Below are 14,720 nucleotides of genomic sequence, written 5' to 3'. Positions count from 1 at the left end.
TTTTCAACACTGGTTGCAGCAGAACTGGAAAATACAGAGAAAAGCAGTAACAATGAGCACTGATGTGAAGTGCCTTTTGTACAATATGGTATTAAGCTATGGCTTTTCCTCTGGCAATACAGGCAGTACTTGGAAAACATGCTAGAAGTCTGTAAATTCTTGAGTGGCACAGGGAAGACAAATAGGAAAGAGCTGTTCCTCTCTTCTCACAATTTAACAGGCAGAAGGTGTTACCTGAATTTGTTGGGCAGCTGGTTTAGATCACAAAATTAATTGATTTTTCCTACAAATTAAGTTGTGGAATTCATTGATAATCATCATGGTAAATCCTATGAGTTTAGGGAAAAACAAAAAGGGAAAGCCATAAAGCTATTAAGCATATTGATAGAAGCTCTGGTGTTAAAAAAATCCTCAGGAAGGTACCATGGGAAAAGAGCACAGTCCAGCCACGTTGTTCTTCCCTTCCTCCTGTGAGGATCCACTGCCAGCACGGCCGAGGAAGAGCCTGTGAGGCAGAGCCCTTCAGCACTGCCCTCTGTGCACAGACTCACCCCTGCACAGGAGGAGTTGTTCACTGTGGGAGAGATTGATGCTCCCTGCAGGATTTCAGGAGCACCTTAACTGACACTTCATAGATGAAAAAAAAGAGCTGAGCTTTCACTACCACTTCATGGGGGCAGCATGAGAGCACTTTTCCTAGCATTGCTGAAAAGGTCATGCTGGTATTCCAGGTCTTACTTGCAATATGCATTTTTCAAGATCAAAGCCACAAAATCCTTGCCCAGCTTAGACAGCTCCACAGCTACCCAGGAGCAGCAGCCATGTGCTCTGGAATTGTCCCCTGCAGCCATTAGGAGACTGACCAGAGCAAGCTCACAAAATGCCACCACAACAGGTGCAGGTGATGGCTGAAGCCCTGCTCTTCTGCAAGGCCAGAGCCCTGGTTTCTGGACCTCATTCTTTCCATATAAAGCCTGTGGCTTGCTCAGACCTTAACCACCAGGGAGAACTGAAGAAACTACAGCTGCAGACTGGAGGACCTTCTGGGTGGAATAATTCGGTGACTGGAAGACTTTAATGCATATTGCATGAGTGAATCAGCTGATCATTTTAATGCAAACCTCTTATTTTCTTAACCCCTCCTCTTCCACACTGACTATCTAAAGAGGAAAGAAGTTGAGGATTACAGGAGTGTCAGCCATGGGAGCAGGTTTCACCCTGCAAACTCCAAATGGAAGTTCTTGTGTTGGCAGGATCAGTGCTGTGACTAATGGTATCACTGTATAAACAGCGTTTCATGAACTGTCACTTTTTTCTTTATCCTTTAAAAAATGTCAAACTGAAGATGTCTAACAAACATGTAAATAATGCAAACTGAAAACTAAATTATCAACACTTTAAAGCAGCATTAATCTCACAGAACATGTTTGGCATCTTTATGTCCTATGTTGCCATTGGGCAACTAGAAAGATCTATTAAAATAATACTAAAGTAGTAGTCCTTGAGGACTACATGACATAATTCTGTAAGTACAAGTAATTACTCAAGAAAGAGAATCTAAGAAGCATGCTAGAATATGAGAATACTTCTAAAAAGACAAGGATACACACTGATGACAAACTTTCCTTAGTCAACTTTTTATTAAAATGGAGCTATTTTTACATATTTAAAATATTTTATATCAAAATTACACAATATTTATGAAAACAATTGTATGCAAATGCATAAAAATATGTAAAATCAGAGCTAAGCAATATAAAGCAATATATAGCATGTTTCAAGATGTATTTCAGGACTAGAATACCTGAGTGTACAATAAGCTGGTTTCCTGCATTTCACTGATTTTAACAGTTAAATTTAATAATATATTGATCTCATATAAAGCACTTTGGTTGGGAGAAACTGCATGGAATAGGCAGAGATCAAGCAGAAATATTTCTCAAGGCCTGTCTTCAGAATCTTCATCCACACGAAGATCCACTGTTTGAGATGCTAGGAAGGACTCCCACGTAGCAAGGCACTTAAAAAAACCAAACACACACATGTGAGTACAACAGAGAGATTTCTGTGAACTGTTAGCCAAGGAGAAAGAGAATAAAAAAAATAGCAGAATACACACACATTGTCACAAGCTGCTTTTGTAGGACCATGGTAAGAGCAAAATACGGTTTCCTAGGCAGCTCAAAATGCAAAATGTTAGCTAACATGCTGAGTGAGCTGTAAAGGTCAATTTTACATAATGACAGGCACACACTGTGAGCACTGTAATTGTATATTGTAGCATGGAAGATGCTAACATTAATTATGCTCTTCTTTAATCTCTCCTTTTAGTTACAGGCAAAGATCTCTTCCTAATAGAAAGCACATTGTCAGGCACTGTTCCCTTGTAATCTCTGTGGATTCCTAATGTATACCCAATTTTCCTTCCAAGTTAAATTAAACCATTTTTTTTTCTAAATAAGGAGAGAATTCATTTTCCCCCAGAGTAATGGGAAAGAAATAGAACCAGAAAGGCATAGGCTAGGAGTAGGGAAATTGTTATCCTTATAAGTGGTATTTCTCGGCTTATGGAAAAATGTATTTACAATTGTAAAAACTATTTTTTTTATCTGAAGCATCAATTCTGCAGGCAGTAAAATGAAAAAACCAGAAAACCAACAAACCCCCCCCAATTACTTTGGTTCAATTTAGCTTAAATGAGTGTTGGCAGCTTGGCAAACCATTCTAAATCAGAAATTATTGTTGAGAGCCATGGCAAGGCTGTCACAAGGTAACCTGCAGTGAGTTGATGCTTGTTACCCAAAGCATCAGGTTTCTACTATTTCAAGTCTGTCAGTAGAACAGGACAGGCAAATTGCTGCAGTAATTTCCTTGTTCTGATGCTATTGAAAAAAACCCCTTGAAATGGAAATGTTCTTACAAAATTTTGACTTATACATTCATACCTATTGTTCTTGACAATGCAGCTGATTTACTACTTCCTCTACAGAGTTTTTTTTCCATGAAGAATCTTTATTATGCACCATAAATAAGTCTATTGAAAATTCCCAGGAAATATATATTAAAACCTGGACAGCACACTCCATTTACCTGAACTTTGAATTAAATCAGTACCCTGAAAACAGTGTTATTTCCTAACTGAAATCTTTTGCCACCAACTATTCAAGCCACAGCAACCTTCTAAGGCCAGGTCATTGAAACACCTGTATCCATCAGTCATTGCTTAGGAGACATGAAAATGACCCTGCTTGAACCTGCAGCCACCTAACTCCATTAGACATTTCTTGTGAATGACTTCCAAACTCTGCCATGAAATATGGAGATTTAATCATACTACACTGAAGAGCCAGGTCCTGGTATAACTGCATGTCTGTGTGTAAGCAGATGAGTGGGAGGATCTGATAATGTTAAATATAAGCTCAAAAAGAAAAAGAATACACACAGGATGACTGGAGCTGGGGGAATCCATGATGATTCAAGGATACAGAACCAGGGTTACCCATAAAATTAAGAGTGATAAAATTAACCAAAAAAAAGCAGTAGCTTTGTCTCTAAAGATGTAAGAAAGTAGAACAAGTGGGTCTTCAAGAACATGAGAGCAGTTAAAACCTCAAGCCAACTGAACTGAAAGATCACAAAAAAAAGCATGAGCTTATTTTTGTAGCGTTTTTTGGATATTGTCAGGCACGAGATAATTCCTGTTATTCACATTTTGTCCCCTAGACTATGGATACCATGAATTTACTGCCCCAGTCTTTCTCTTCAGATCTTGCTGACAAAAGCCCCAAGTAACTTCTGCTGCTCTTGCACACAACATTATGCTACTGTTCACAGTGTATCTAAGGTCTGAATTACTGTGAAAAGAGAGGACTAACAGGATAAGATTCATGTGGAAATCTGCTTTCTTCATTGACTTTTTGGAGAAATGTTATTTTGAAATGGTACACCAGGTAGAAACAGTGAAGATACTGCCAGCCTGAACAGTGAACTACAAGTGTTGAAAACTGATTTCTGATTTAAAAGGTCTTTTTGACCTTTTTTATAAAGCCTTTAAGTTTGATCATTAGATTCTCCCCTACTTCATGTGACACTGTGGCAGCTGAGTCTATCTGAGAGGCTTGAGCTGGAATGTGGCCTCTTGGTTTTGAAATGTCAGTGAGGCAGCTGTTAGCAATGTGTCTTCACTGTGGCACTCAAACTCCTCAATTTCTGTTTGTTAGAGCCCAGCCTGGATCACTGTCCTAGAAAGCTGCAAGGGACAGCTGTTTTTCTAAGCTTTTTCTAGGTGTGGTACAAGAAAACATCACTTTTTCTTGAAGAGTCTTTCATTGGCAATGACAGATTTTTTTTTTCTGAACCACAGTTTAAATGAATTACCATGTAAGTTTTGTTATTCAACAATTTCAGTAATGTGAATTAAAATACATGTATCAGCATTGGCTGCAATGTAAAAATGGCTTTGTGTTATCTTTGCAACATGGAGCCAAGCTGCACATGCTAAAATGCAATCATAATACATAGCTTAACCAGATAGATAGATATGATTTACTCAAGTCTGTCCAGACAAAAATGCAAAGCATTTTTTTCACACAAGTTATTCAGCTTATAATTTATCCCTGTTTATATAACCAAAACACATTTTTCGAAATGTAAGAGCAATGGTGGCTCATTTCACTGTCAGACATCACAGTGCTCCTACAGCTGACAAATTTTATAATTAACCACACCAAAACAAAACTAGGTCCCTGTGCCTTAGGCTCAAGCTTTTCACATTGTGAAGCATGAACTGCATAAACGACATTTTGTTAGTGATGTATACTTCAACATTATTACCAAATGATTTTACTCCATTCTCCTGGGAGGTTGAAAATGGAGATCAAAATAGAGGATCAGCCAGTTTTCACAAAGGAGACAGAAAAAAAAAAAACCAGAAAATCCAAACAGAGGAAATTAAATGTGTTTGCACAGGATTGAAATTCATAATCCAATTACTTGTAAAAGCCCAATGGAAAACATAAAAAAGCCTAAATACACAAAATGAAATAGCAAGAACTTAAATAAGGCTACTTTACCTAACATATTCTGATTACTACTGGAGGACACATATCTATTCTGCAACATATCATTCTTAGAAAAAGTAGCAAAAAGTTTTTCATATAGTATAATTGCATATATAATGAAAAAGGAGATATAAAAATTGAACATGTAGCAAGTATGCTAGCAGAAGCAGTGTGTCACATGCTATGTGCATTTCTGTTCCAGTTCCCAGTTATCCGTGGCTGATACCTTAAAAATAGCAATTATGATGGAATTTTTTGGAGTAGAATCTGAAAATGAAGTCTTGTGTCTGAAAGTATTTTCATGATTTCTGTGTGCAGGGGAACAAAAACTAGACCGCAGAGAAATAGCAGTTCTCACTCCAAAAAATATCTTCCCAAAATTATTTTAAAAAAATTTTAAAGGCTGAAGTGAATGAGGGTTCAAAGATGGATCTGCCTTTGAAGCAACATGCACAGGGATAAACAGGCCAAGACAGGGAGCTTTTGAAAATCTCGTGAAGTTTGGCAGCTGAACTCCCAGGCATGGCTAAGGTAGGACAGGAGTAGGAGCAGCCAACTTTCTGCTACACAACCAAATGGCTGCTTAAATGCATCACTACAGAGGCCTCCAGGGCAAATAACAAATCTCATCTATTTCTCTACAGGTTTTACATGACTGAGATGTACATAAGGGCTTTGGAGTTAGAGGGAAGTTGCTGTAATGGGGAACAAGTATTGCTTTGCCCTAATGAATCTTTTGGATCAATTTATGCTTGTAAACAATGTAGGTCACAGAAATATACTGAATTATGCTTAAAAAACTTAAGAAAATCAGGAAATTATTTAATTTTTTTGAAAAATAGTAAGGTGTGCCAATACCAACAAGAATCTGACTATATCAAAGGTAGCTAATTATCTGATTAAGATTCAAGGATTAATTTCCCATGCAATAAATAAAATCAAATGCTATGCTTTAAAACAACGGTTCATCCATGCTCAAGAGAAAACACATTCTTTCAATGCCAAAACTGTCATCCCATTTTAGGAAAAAACACCAATCTGTCTGCATTTCCTGGAGTACCCAACAAGCAGTGGAAACCCAAACTCTGGTATATTTGCTGGATTTACAATGTATAACTAGTCTTTGGGTTGGGCTGTAACCTAGCCACTTATTATGGTGGTTTTCCTAAAAAGAGTAAGTTGCCAAAATTCATTGGCTGCAGATGTACTAGCTATACTAAACACATGAGGAACAATGAAATATTTAGCATATGTTTAATTGGTTCTGCTCTTTGAGTTCAACAGTGCCTGGTTTGGTTCTGCTTGTCTGCAGCAGCAACACTTCAAACCTGCCAGTTAAGTAACAGTGCCAGCACCACCACTAACTCTGTATCCTGCTTTGGATTTAGTGATGCTGCATCTTTAGAATATCTATTTCTAAATTTTTGAAAATATTCATGGTGACAGTTCCTCAGATGAAAGCTCCACCCTGTGGACAGTTTGTGACTCCAGCTGTTTGGCAGATACCTCTTTTGGACTAAGCTGTCAGACAATGGTGTCATGCCTAAAGCCCAGTGAAAAGGAACCAAATAAATGGTACAGTGTTACACCTGCTGAATCAATGCTATTTACTTCAAAAATAGAAGTAAATTGATGAACTTTTAAAAACTAAAACCTTTTCATTTTCTTTCAGAAAGTCCTCCTTATTCTAGCAATGTATTTACTGTCATTGTAAGTACGATATTATTTTGGATTTAAGACTTTGTGGAATACAGAGAGACTTAGGGATCTATTCAATTCTTTTCCAGAGGAAAGGAAGTACAGAACTGTATGAACGACTTAGACCAGCTACAGGAATACCAAATGATTGGTCAGTCATGGTAATTCTTGGCTCCTAAATGATTTTAAATGTATTATAACAAAGCTTGCACATTATAAATTGAAAGCTTTCCTTTTCACAGGCCTGCACAGGAGCACCCTGTAAATCTTCAACACTGGGATTTTATTCACGTCTTTGTTACCACAGCATTGAGAGACACAAAACAGCTGTAGAAACAAAGGAACACTTCTTATTCAAGGTTAATAAATGCAGATAGCCAGCGAACTGGAAGACTACAGGAATAACTTCTAAATTGTAAATCTGGAGAAACATAACTACAGGTAACACTTTAGAGTAACATTTAATTCATTGAACATTAATTCAGCTTAAGCAAGAGATACTCTTGTGCTAGCTAAGTGATGCTTGACAAATTGACAGCAGAATCCTTAGGAGGCAACTACAATTAAAGTAAAACCCAAACAAACATAAGGTCATATTCTTTGCCCATTGTGACAAAGATGAAATAACATTTTGGAAATTCTCATGTACTTTGACATGCTGCTGTGTTGTGTTGGACTACACTGGCTTGTGTTTATACAGTTTTGAAGGGCTGCATTCTCTACTGCAGCAGCCATGAGAAAATGCAAGATGCCTGTCTCTCAGTACTTGTGGTCCCCAAAATTTAAGGGCTGCAGAGAATGTGGCCAGAAATGACTCCCTCTTTGGTTGTGTGCCTGGGAAATGCAGTCAGCAAGAGAAATAATGAGAAGCACAGTGAAATGCTGCTGTAGAGAAGAGAATGGGACACTGCTCATGGAGAGGCACAAATAGTTTAACTGAGGGGTGGGGGAAGTTGTGGAAAGGATGAGAAGCAGGTAGTGACTAAGTTAGAAAGCAGGAGATGATTCCTCATAGGAGCTGGACAGAAGAACTGGGCAACTGAATCACGTTCACAGCATCCATGGTGCCTGGGAAAATGCACAGATCATGCTTTGGGGAAGAGAAAAGACAGGAAATAACATCAGGGATGTTACAGCAAGAAAAGGCTTAGTAAGCATCAAATGGTGCATCAAAAGTCTGAATGAGTAACTTCAGACATGTGAAAGAATGCTAATGAAGCAAGTAATAACTGAAAAAGTGAAAAACACTGTAAGAGACACTGTGTTTGCGCATGAGTTTAATGAGTCAGACTCAAACTATTACATTTAAGGTTAGATTCTCTTTCCTACTGAAAGCATAAAAATAATATTCTGCTTCTCAGGTTTCTGAGATTGCCTTCCTGAAGCTTCACTCCCCAACAGCAGAAGCAGATGCCAGAGCTTCTTTTCCTGCTGCTTTCTGGAGTATACAGTTGTAGTTTGAGATACACAGGCCTCTGATAGTAATCAGTAATCACTTCTCTAATAATTAACCATCACCATTAACCATGGGTCTTAAATAAACAAATTTTAGGTGAAAACTCCCAATCAAAATATTAACTTTATCACGTTCTTTTGAATATCATGATTAGATAATGATTTTCTGACAAAACAGAACGGAATTGGTAAGCTCTTACTTTGCAAACAAGGAGTGATAGAGTTAGCACAATGTTACTTATTATTGCAACTGCTGTAGTAAGATAAGGTGCTTTTTCTAATATGTAGATCTACAAAGATGTAACAGCAAAACCATTTAATGAAGATTTCATTATTCAAGAAAAGCACCAACATAAGATTGTGCCTCAGTATAAACCAACTTGTTTGGTATTTCAGAGGCTATTTAAGAACCTCTGGCAGTTACAGAGACAGCTGAATAATTTTATACAGTTTGTGGCTTAAGAACAGTAATTTAATGTACAATATGTGCTTTGGTGCTCTGGATTAAACTTCTAATCCAGCAAAAAACCATTTCTAAACAGGAAAAAAGAACCAAATAATTATTTTTATATTTTAGCTAATCATTCACAAAGAAAATATTCTAACATATTCAGCATTGTTTTAACATACATATTGCTGCTATAGAAGTCAGAGACCATCAATAAATGAAGACAATGTTAGAGGATGCCAAAAGCTTGCTGCCCGATTTCTGAAAATATTTTGATCTTAATATGTAACAACAGATTGTCAATGTCCATGCATCTCACAGACTGCATGTTAATTAATTAGACTTGATGATCAAGAGCTCTGTCTTTTCAATTATGTTTTAACAAAATGATTTGTAAAATCAGAGCACTGCCAATGGCTAATGTGCAATCCATGAAAGGATCAGACTACAGGACTAAAGTTACAGATACCAAAATATATCTGTGAAAATGACTAATTTATGATTAATAGATAGCTCAGTGCATTCCATTTTTTTCCCCCAAAAGTAAGGAGAAATTATTTTAAAACCTTCAAGACATCTGGGATATTTTCAAAATGTGCATTTCAATCAACATGGTGTTCCCCATGAGGAAACTTCACCGAATGCTCAATGTATTTTGTTATATGTTTTCAAATTCTCCTTCCTAGCATATATTCTTGGAAATTCTTACCAAGAATATTACCTGAGGCATTTGAGCTGAAAATAAAAATCTGATGGAATCACACTTAAATGTTTTCCTCATACAGGTCTGAGCCTTCCAGAGGGCTTCTTCATGCTCTCACAGCAAAATGTTTCCAAACTGAAATATAGCAGCTGACACTGAACCAAAAATCATGTTCCAAGTTGTTGTGGTTAGTAAAACAAGAGTGCCCTCTGTCGATGATGAACTCAGGATCAACGACTTGGGCACAATAAAATATATTCTGCTTGAAATCTGTCAAATTAAGGATAACTGCCCCACTATTCCCACAGAAACTGATTCCAAAGTTACCAAATATTTGAACTAAAATGGAAAAATTCCTCTTTACAGATAACTCATGGACTTCTCTGAAATAATGGAAAAATAACATTTTTGTGAGAAAGAATTTTACCTCTTCATAGTAACGGAGATTATTCTCAGCCACATTTGTGAATGTCGATCTCATATCCCACTGCATGTTCTGCTTCCATCTGTCCCAATCCGCTTTCAGAGCATTATTGGCACGTTCAACTTTGTCTTCAAGTTTCCCAATCTCTTCTGAGAACTAAATATTAATTTTAAACATTAAAAAATATTAGGAAAATAATCATTTTCAAAATTATTTAAATCAATTGACTGTAGTGGAGACGAAGAGAACTGCAGAACCAAAGCTGGTATTTAACTTAGCAAAAAAAGTCTTTCCCCAGGGATAAATTTAAAATTAATTCTTAATTAATAACTCACTACAATTTCTGAAATATTAATAACAGAAAATATATAGACTAGAATGAAAGCGTTCCTGGAGATATATTTCTTCACTGAGAGAATTACAGACTCTGGCACCTCTTCACTAGCACTTGACATTAATGCATCAAAAAAGAAATATATAGAGGGCTTTACTGAAGCAGAATCAATTGTACAAATTAGATTTGGCAAGGAAAATTGAGAAAATCCTGTCAGAATATTTGATAACAGGAGAAAACAGAATGGGGAAAAGACAGCAGAAATCAAAATCACAAACTTTCTGATTTCTTGCCTGTCACATTACCATCTTTTCTTGCGGAACTGTGTGTGACCATATGAGGGAAAAAGAAATACAGAGAAGAAATTAAATGAAAGGACTTCTACAGAGAAGAAAAAAGCAGAGAAAGAAATTAAATGAAAGGACTTCTACAGAGAAGAAACTCTTTCACAGCAATCCAGGACCCAAAACTTTGAGGGCTACTCTACAGACATTACTTGCTTCTAGTTACTGTGGATGCACAAGATGACTTGCCAGCTAACGGGAGTAAGTGGACAGCAGCTCTCTCTTTAATGAGTTTTTCTGGTCTTCTCAGTAATTTGGTTACCTATTGTCATTTACTCATCAGCTGTGTCTGTTCTGGCTGGCACCAGGTTACAGAATGAGGCAGATCTGTGGCTGCAGTGCAAAATCCCCTGCTGGGACTGCAGAGCCACTGTCTGCAGCAGGAGGGAAGGCAGGCACAAACACCACCAAAATAAGGAACATCAAGCAGGAAAACTTAATTCCTTGAATTGCTTCTATTGCAACTCAGTCTCTGTACATTTCTTCTTTGTCCTTATATTCTGCCATAAAGCAAATAGTTTCCTCCTCATACCACACCTGTGTAAAGTGGGATAGCTACTTTTGCTTTCTGCAGAGCTGGTGTTTTAATTGATAGGAAGTTCAGGATTCCAGGACTAACTTCCAGGATTTTAAAGGAATGCATATGCTCCTGGTAGAACACAGAAACATCAGAACTCAGAGCAAAACATGGAAAGCCTGGGTGCACAGCCTCCAGCTTGGACCATGCAAGGGAGAACAGTGATTGAGTGCAACAGCAGTGATGCTGCCATCAGACACAACCTGAATCATCAAAGACTACCTGAAAGGGTCAGAGAACCTGGATCCCATTCTGCTCTTAAAGAAGCCAAGAAGTCCTCAGCTAGTAAAACTGAGAATTTCATCTGAATTGATGTTATCCACAGCCAATAACAAACATTTTTAGTTAGATTTGATTTCCACACTGATTTTCTTTGCCAGACTTCTAGGTTAATGACATGCTGGTTACTAATGAGGAACAAATGGAAAAAAAATTATTTCTACTTTACTGAAAAGCCCAAGTTCAGTTATCTGACCAAACCACTAATCAAGCTACAGACAAGGATAATTTCAACTATTAACACTGCATTCAAAATGAAAAGGCTAATCCACAGTTTAAATGTCGGGGGATTACCTTTAAAGGAATTACAGACAACTGGATTTGGTATTTTGACCATGTTCCATGCTAATTGCCTTTCCTTCATATACCAAAAAATGGGTGTGCACAGAATACTGAAAATAATGACATTTTAAAGATGATTTAGAGTAGGAAAGGCAGTTGAATCCATTCTCTGCTTTTGCAAAAAAAAAGTTCCAATGTAGGAATACACTAGTCTACACACATAAAGAACTTCTCTGACTTAGAAGTCCCGTCTGCAGCAGCTTCCCCTTACCTCAGTCTTTACAACTTTAGAACTTTAAGTTATTTTACAGTTTGGTTTTGTCTACCCTTTTCTAGGAACTACAAAATTCTTCCATACTGTAGTCAGAACATGATATGGACAGGCAGACTCTGTTATACAACTCTGCCTGGATATGCAATTTAACCATCCCACTCTAAAACCCCAAAGAAACCACATGTTGTACTAAGGCGGGGATTGGACTTACGGTCTAAAGGCAGCATTATGCCACATGTCACCTTGTCAAGTAGACACATCCAAGGTCTACTTCTTCAAAACTGAAAAAACCCAACAATGCTACTCTCTTTAGCTGCCCTGACAGCAGAAATTAAAGAAGAATAGCTTGGACTTAACAAAAACATCTAGGTTTTGTTAAGTCCAAGCCAAAACACACCTAGTGTGTTCCTCATTTACAAGGTGTAAATTGTTACAAATGATCCTGCAAATTAAACAGGATTCTGAATCCATTTTCTTACATGGATCTCACAGAGGCAGCCAGTGTGAGAAATGAAATCTCCCACCAGTGACGGCCAGAGGCCAGCACAGCACTAATCAGCCATGGGACCAGAGCTCAGGAAGGTGGGAGCCAGGCATTGCTAGGGCAGAGTGCTGCCAGACATGGACTGTGTGACTGTAGCCAAGGAGACATGGCCCAATAGCCAAATTACAATTATGGTGACACAGTATTTTACACCATCTCACTATGCAAAATAGCACAAATTTCTACCTGCTGTGTGAATTAATCTTACAGCTTGGTGATACTAACCCCTTGTTAGCCTGGAGTTAAAACACAAAATATATTCAGAATGTAATAGATTCAGCATTTCATCTCTTTACTACCCAGTTTCAAGCCTGAACACTAGAATCCTTAAGTTGAAATTTAATGCTTATCTTGCTCTGTCAGAGCACATTAATACTAACCTTTTTTTCAGAATTATTATCAGCCCTACTGGCAAGACTAAAACTGTTAAAAATGCCCAAACCATATACTAGCATTACTGTGTAACCTTCAGGATGGAGTGAGGGAATCATGGAGCAGCATATCCCACTATCTTTCCAGCCACAGCTCTGGAGGTAAGAAATGTCTGGTTAAGCAGGAGGTACCAAAGTTGGGCCCAATCTCTCTGTTAGAGCCTGCATCCAAAACCACAGTGTTCAAACCATCCATACCCTGAATAACTGCCTCCTTTGTGGACCAAATTTTGGAGTAGAAACCAAGGTTTTGACTTTTGTAGCAGCACCAGAAACAGCTGGTTTCTAACACAGCTCAAGAAAACATTTTTTTCCCAGCTGATTCACATAATGTCCCATAAGGTTTAATTTGCAATTTCAGCCTATTTCATCTGCACTGACCTTAGGGATGTTTTACATTCTTCTGTTGTACAACCTTGTGTTTGTTGTACAGCATTTAATGTTTGCCATGACCAATGCTAAATATCTCACAGCCTTTTATCAGCTCTAATGACAGTCTGAGACTCCTTATCTGTGGTGGAAATGTACTTCAAATGAGATTAGGGTTCATGCCACTCATTGTCAGCAAAATTTTTGGCTACTAGATTGCACTGACAAGTTCAATCTGACATCTGTGAGATCATTAGAAGCTACAGGAGTTCTGCTTAGGAATAAATATGTGCAAATACACCCAAACTTGGTGTCTGAGACCTGTTCCAACAACATATCTGTATTATGACCACCTTTATTAAGAAACAAGTCTGGTTAGAAGTGGTAGAAAAATATTTCAACACTTAATAGAAATGGAAAAATAGTAAAAAAATTACCAAGAAAATAGTTAAGTCACTTGAATGGTTAAAAGTAGCAGTACACCATTCTCTGTTGCCAAACTATCCTTACTAGAAAAAGGCTTCAGGATACAGCTGCCACTCAATTAGAGAACACAGGATTTTAAAATCAGATTAGACTAACAGACATCTGTTTTACTGCTCTTCTGAGACTGCAAGAAGAACCAGACTCTCAAAAACAAGATTCTCTGAAATTAGTAAGAAATAGAGGGGTTGGAAAGATAAAGCAAAGATCTGAACACCTGGATAAGCCGAGTGTCCAAAGCCTTTACCGAGCTGTAAATGCAGATATGGAAACATATACACAGTGAAAAAAATAAGTTTGGGCAAACTGATTTCAAAATCCTACTGGAAGCAAGTACAAACATCTCATGATGGAGTAAACCATTGGTGATGGCCTTTGCCTGGCACAAGAGCTGCCAGAGGTGGGGACAGCCCCCAGTCCCAGCCGCTGGCTTCAGAGGACAGCATCCTTCTATCCCTCTCCTGCTGCTACAACACGGCCTGGAAGAGTCCAGCCTTCTGAAAACACTTACCAGATCCTTCTCTGTCTTTTTATTGGCTAAAGCATCAACTTTGGAATCCAGCTCGCCTTGAATTTGGTCTCTCCTTTTCAAAACACCCTTAGTAGGGAAAGAAAAAAAAAAATAAATAAGTAAACTGCACCAAATTTTAGCTCTTTCAGAAAACCATGAACCAAGTTGGTATTTGATAAACAAGACCACAGAATGATACCATTTAATAATTTTGACATATGTTTTATCAGAAAAAAATTTAAATAATGAAGACTTATTTTTCCATACCTGTATTTTATCTTACAAGTTTTTCAATAATCTTACTAAATCCAAAATCAGTGCCACAAGAATTTGCCATACACAATATCACTGCCAGTTGTATGAGCAGAAATGCTACAGGAGTTTACTTGGTATCAACTTAACTTACAATATATTCATTTAAAAACAGCAACATGAGTTTGCCAAATCTTGTGAACAGAAGTATCTTGAGTAAAATTTACAAAATAAAGTAGAATGACTAGAAAT

At 37.6% G+C, this 14,720-nt stretch overlaps 1 protein-coding gene across 1 annotated transcript in view; it reads right to left on the bottom strand.

Moving 5' to 3' along the window:
* Positions 1-1,626: 1,626 nt before the first annotated feature.
* The window catches only part of SNX7 (sorting nexin 7), a 29,207-nt gene continuing 16,113 nt past the window's right edge, over positions 1,627-14,720 (bottom strand). The window contains exons 7-9 of the mRNA XM_030953161.1: positions 14,217-14,303; positions 9,792-9,944; positions 1,627-2,020 (exon numbers count right to left, since the gene is read on the bottom strand). Of these exons, the coding sequence (XP_030809021.1) occupies positions 1,940-2,020; positions 9,792-9,944; positions 14,217-14,303 (321 nt within the window). The 3' untranslated portion in view covers positions 1,627-1,939. The remainder of the gene's footprint in view (positions 2,021-9,791; positions 9,945-14,216; positions 14,304-14,720) is intronic.

The sequence above is a fragment of the Camarhynchus parvulus genome, chromosome 8, assembly GCF_901933205.1.
Source record: "Camarhynchus parvulus chromosome 8, STF_HiC, whole genome shotgun sequence".
Taxonomy (NCBI): domain Eukaryota; kingdom Metazoa; phylum Chordata; class Aves; order Passeriformes; family Thraupidae; genus Camarhynchus; species Camarhynchus parvulus.
This window is presented reverse-complemented; position numbering and strand designations above follow the sequence as displayed.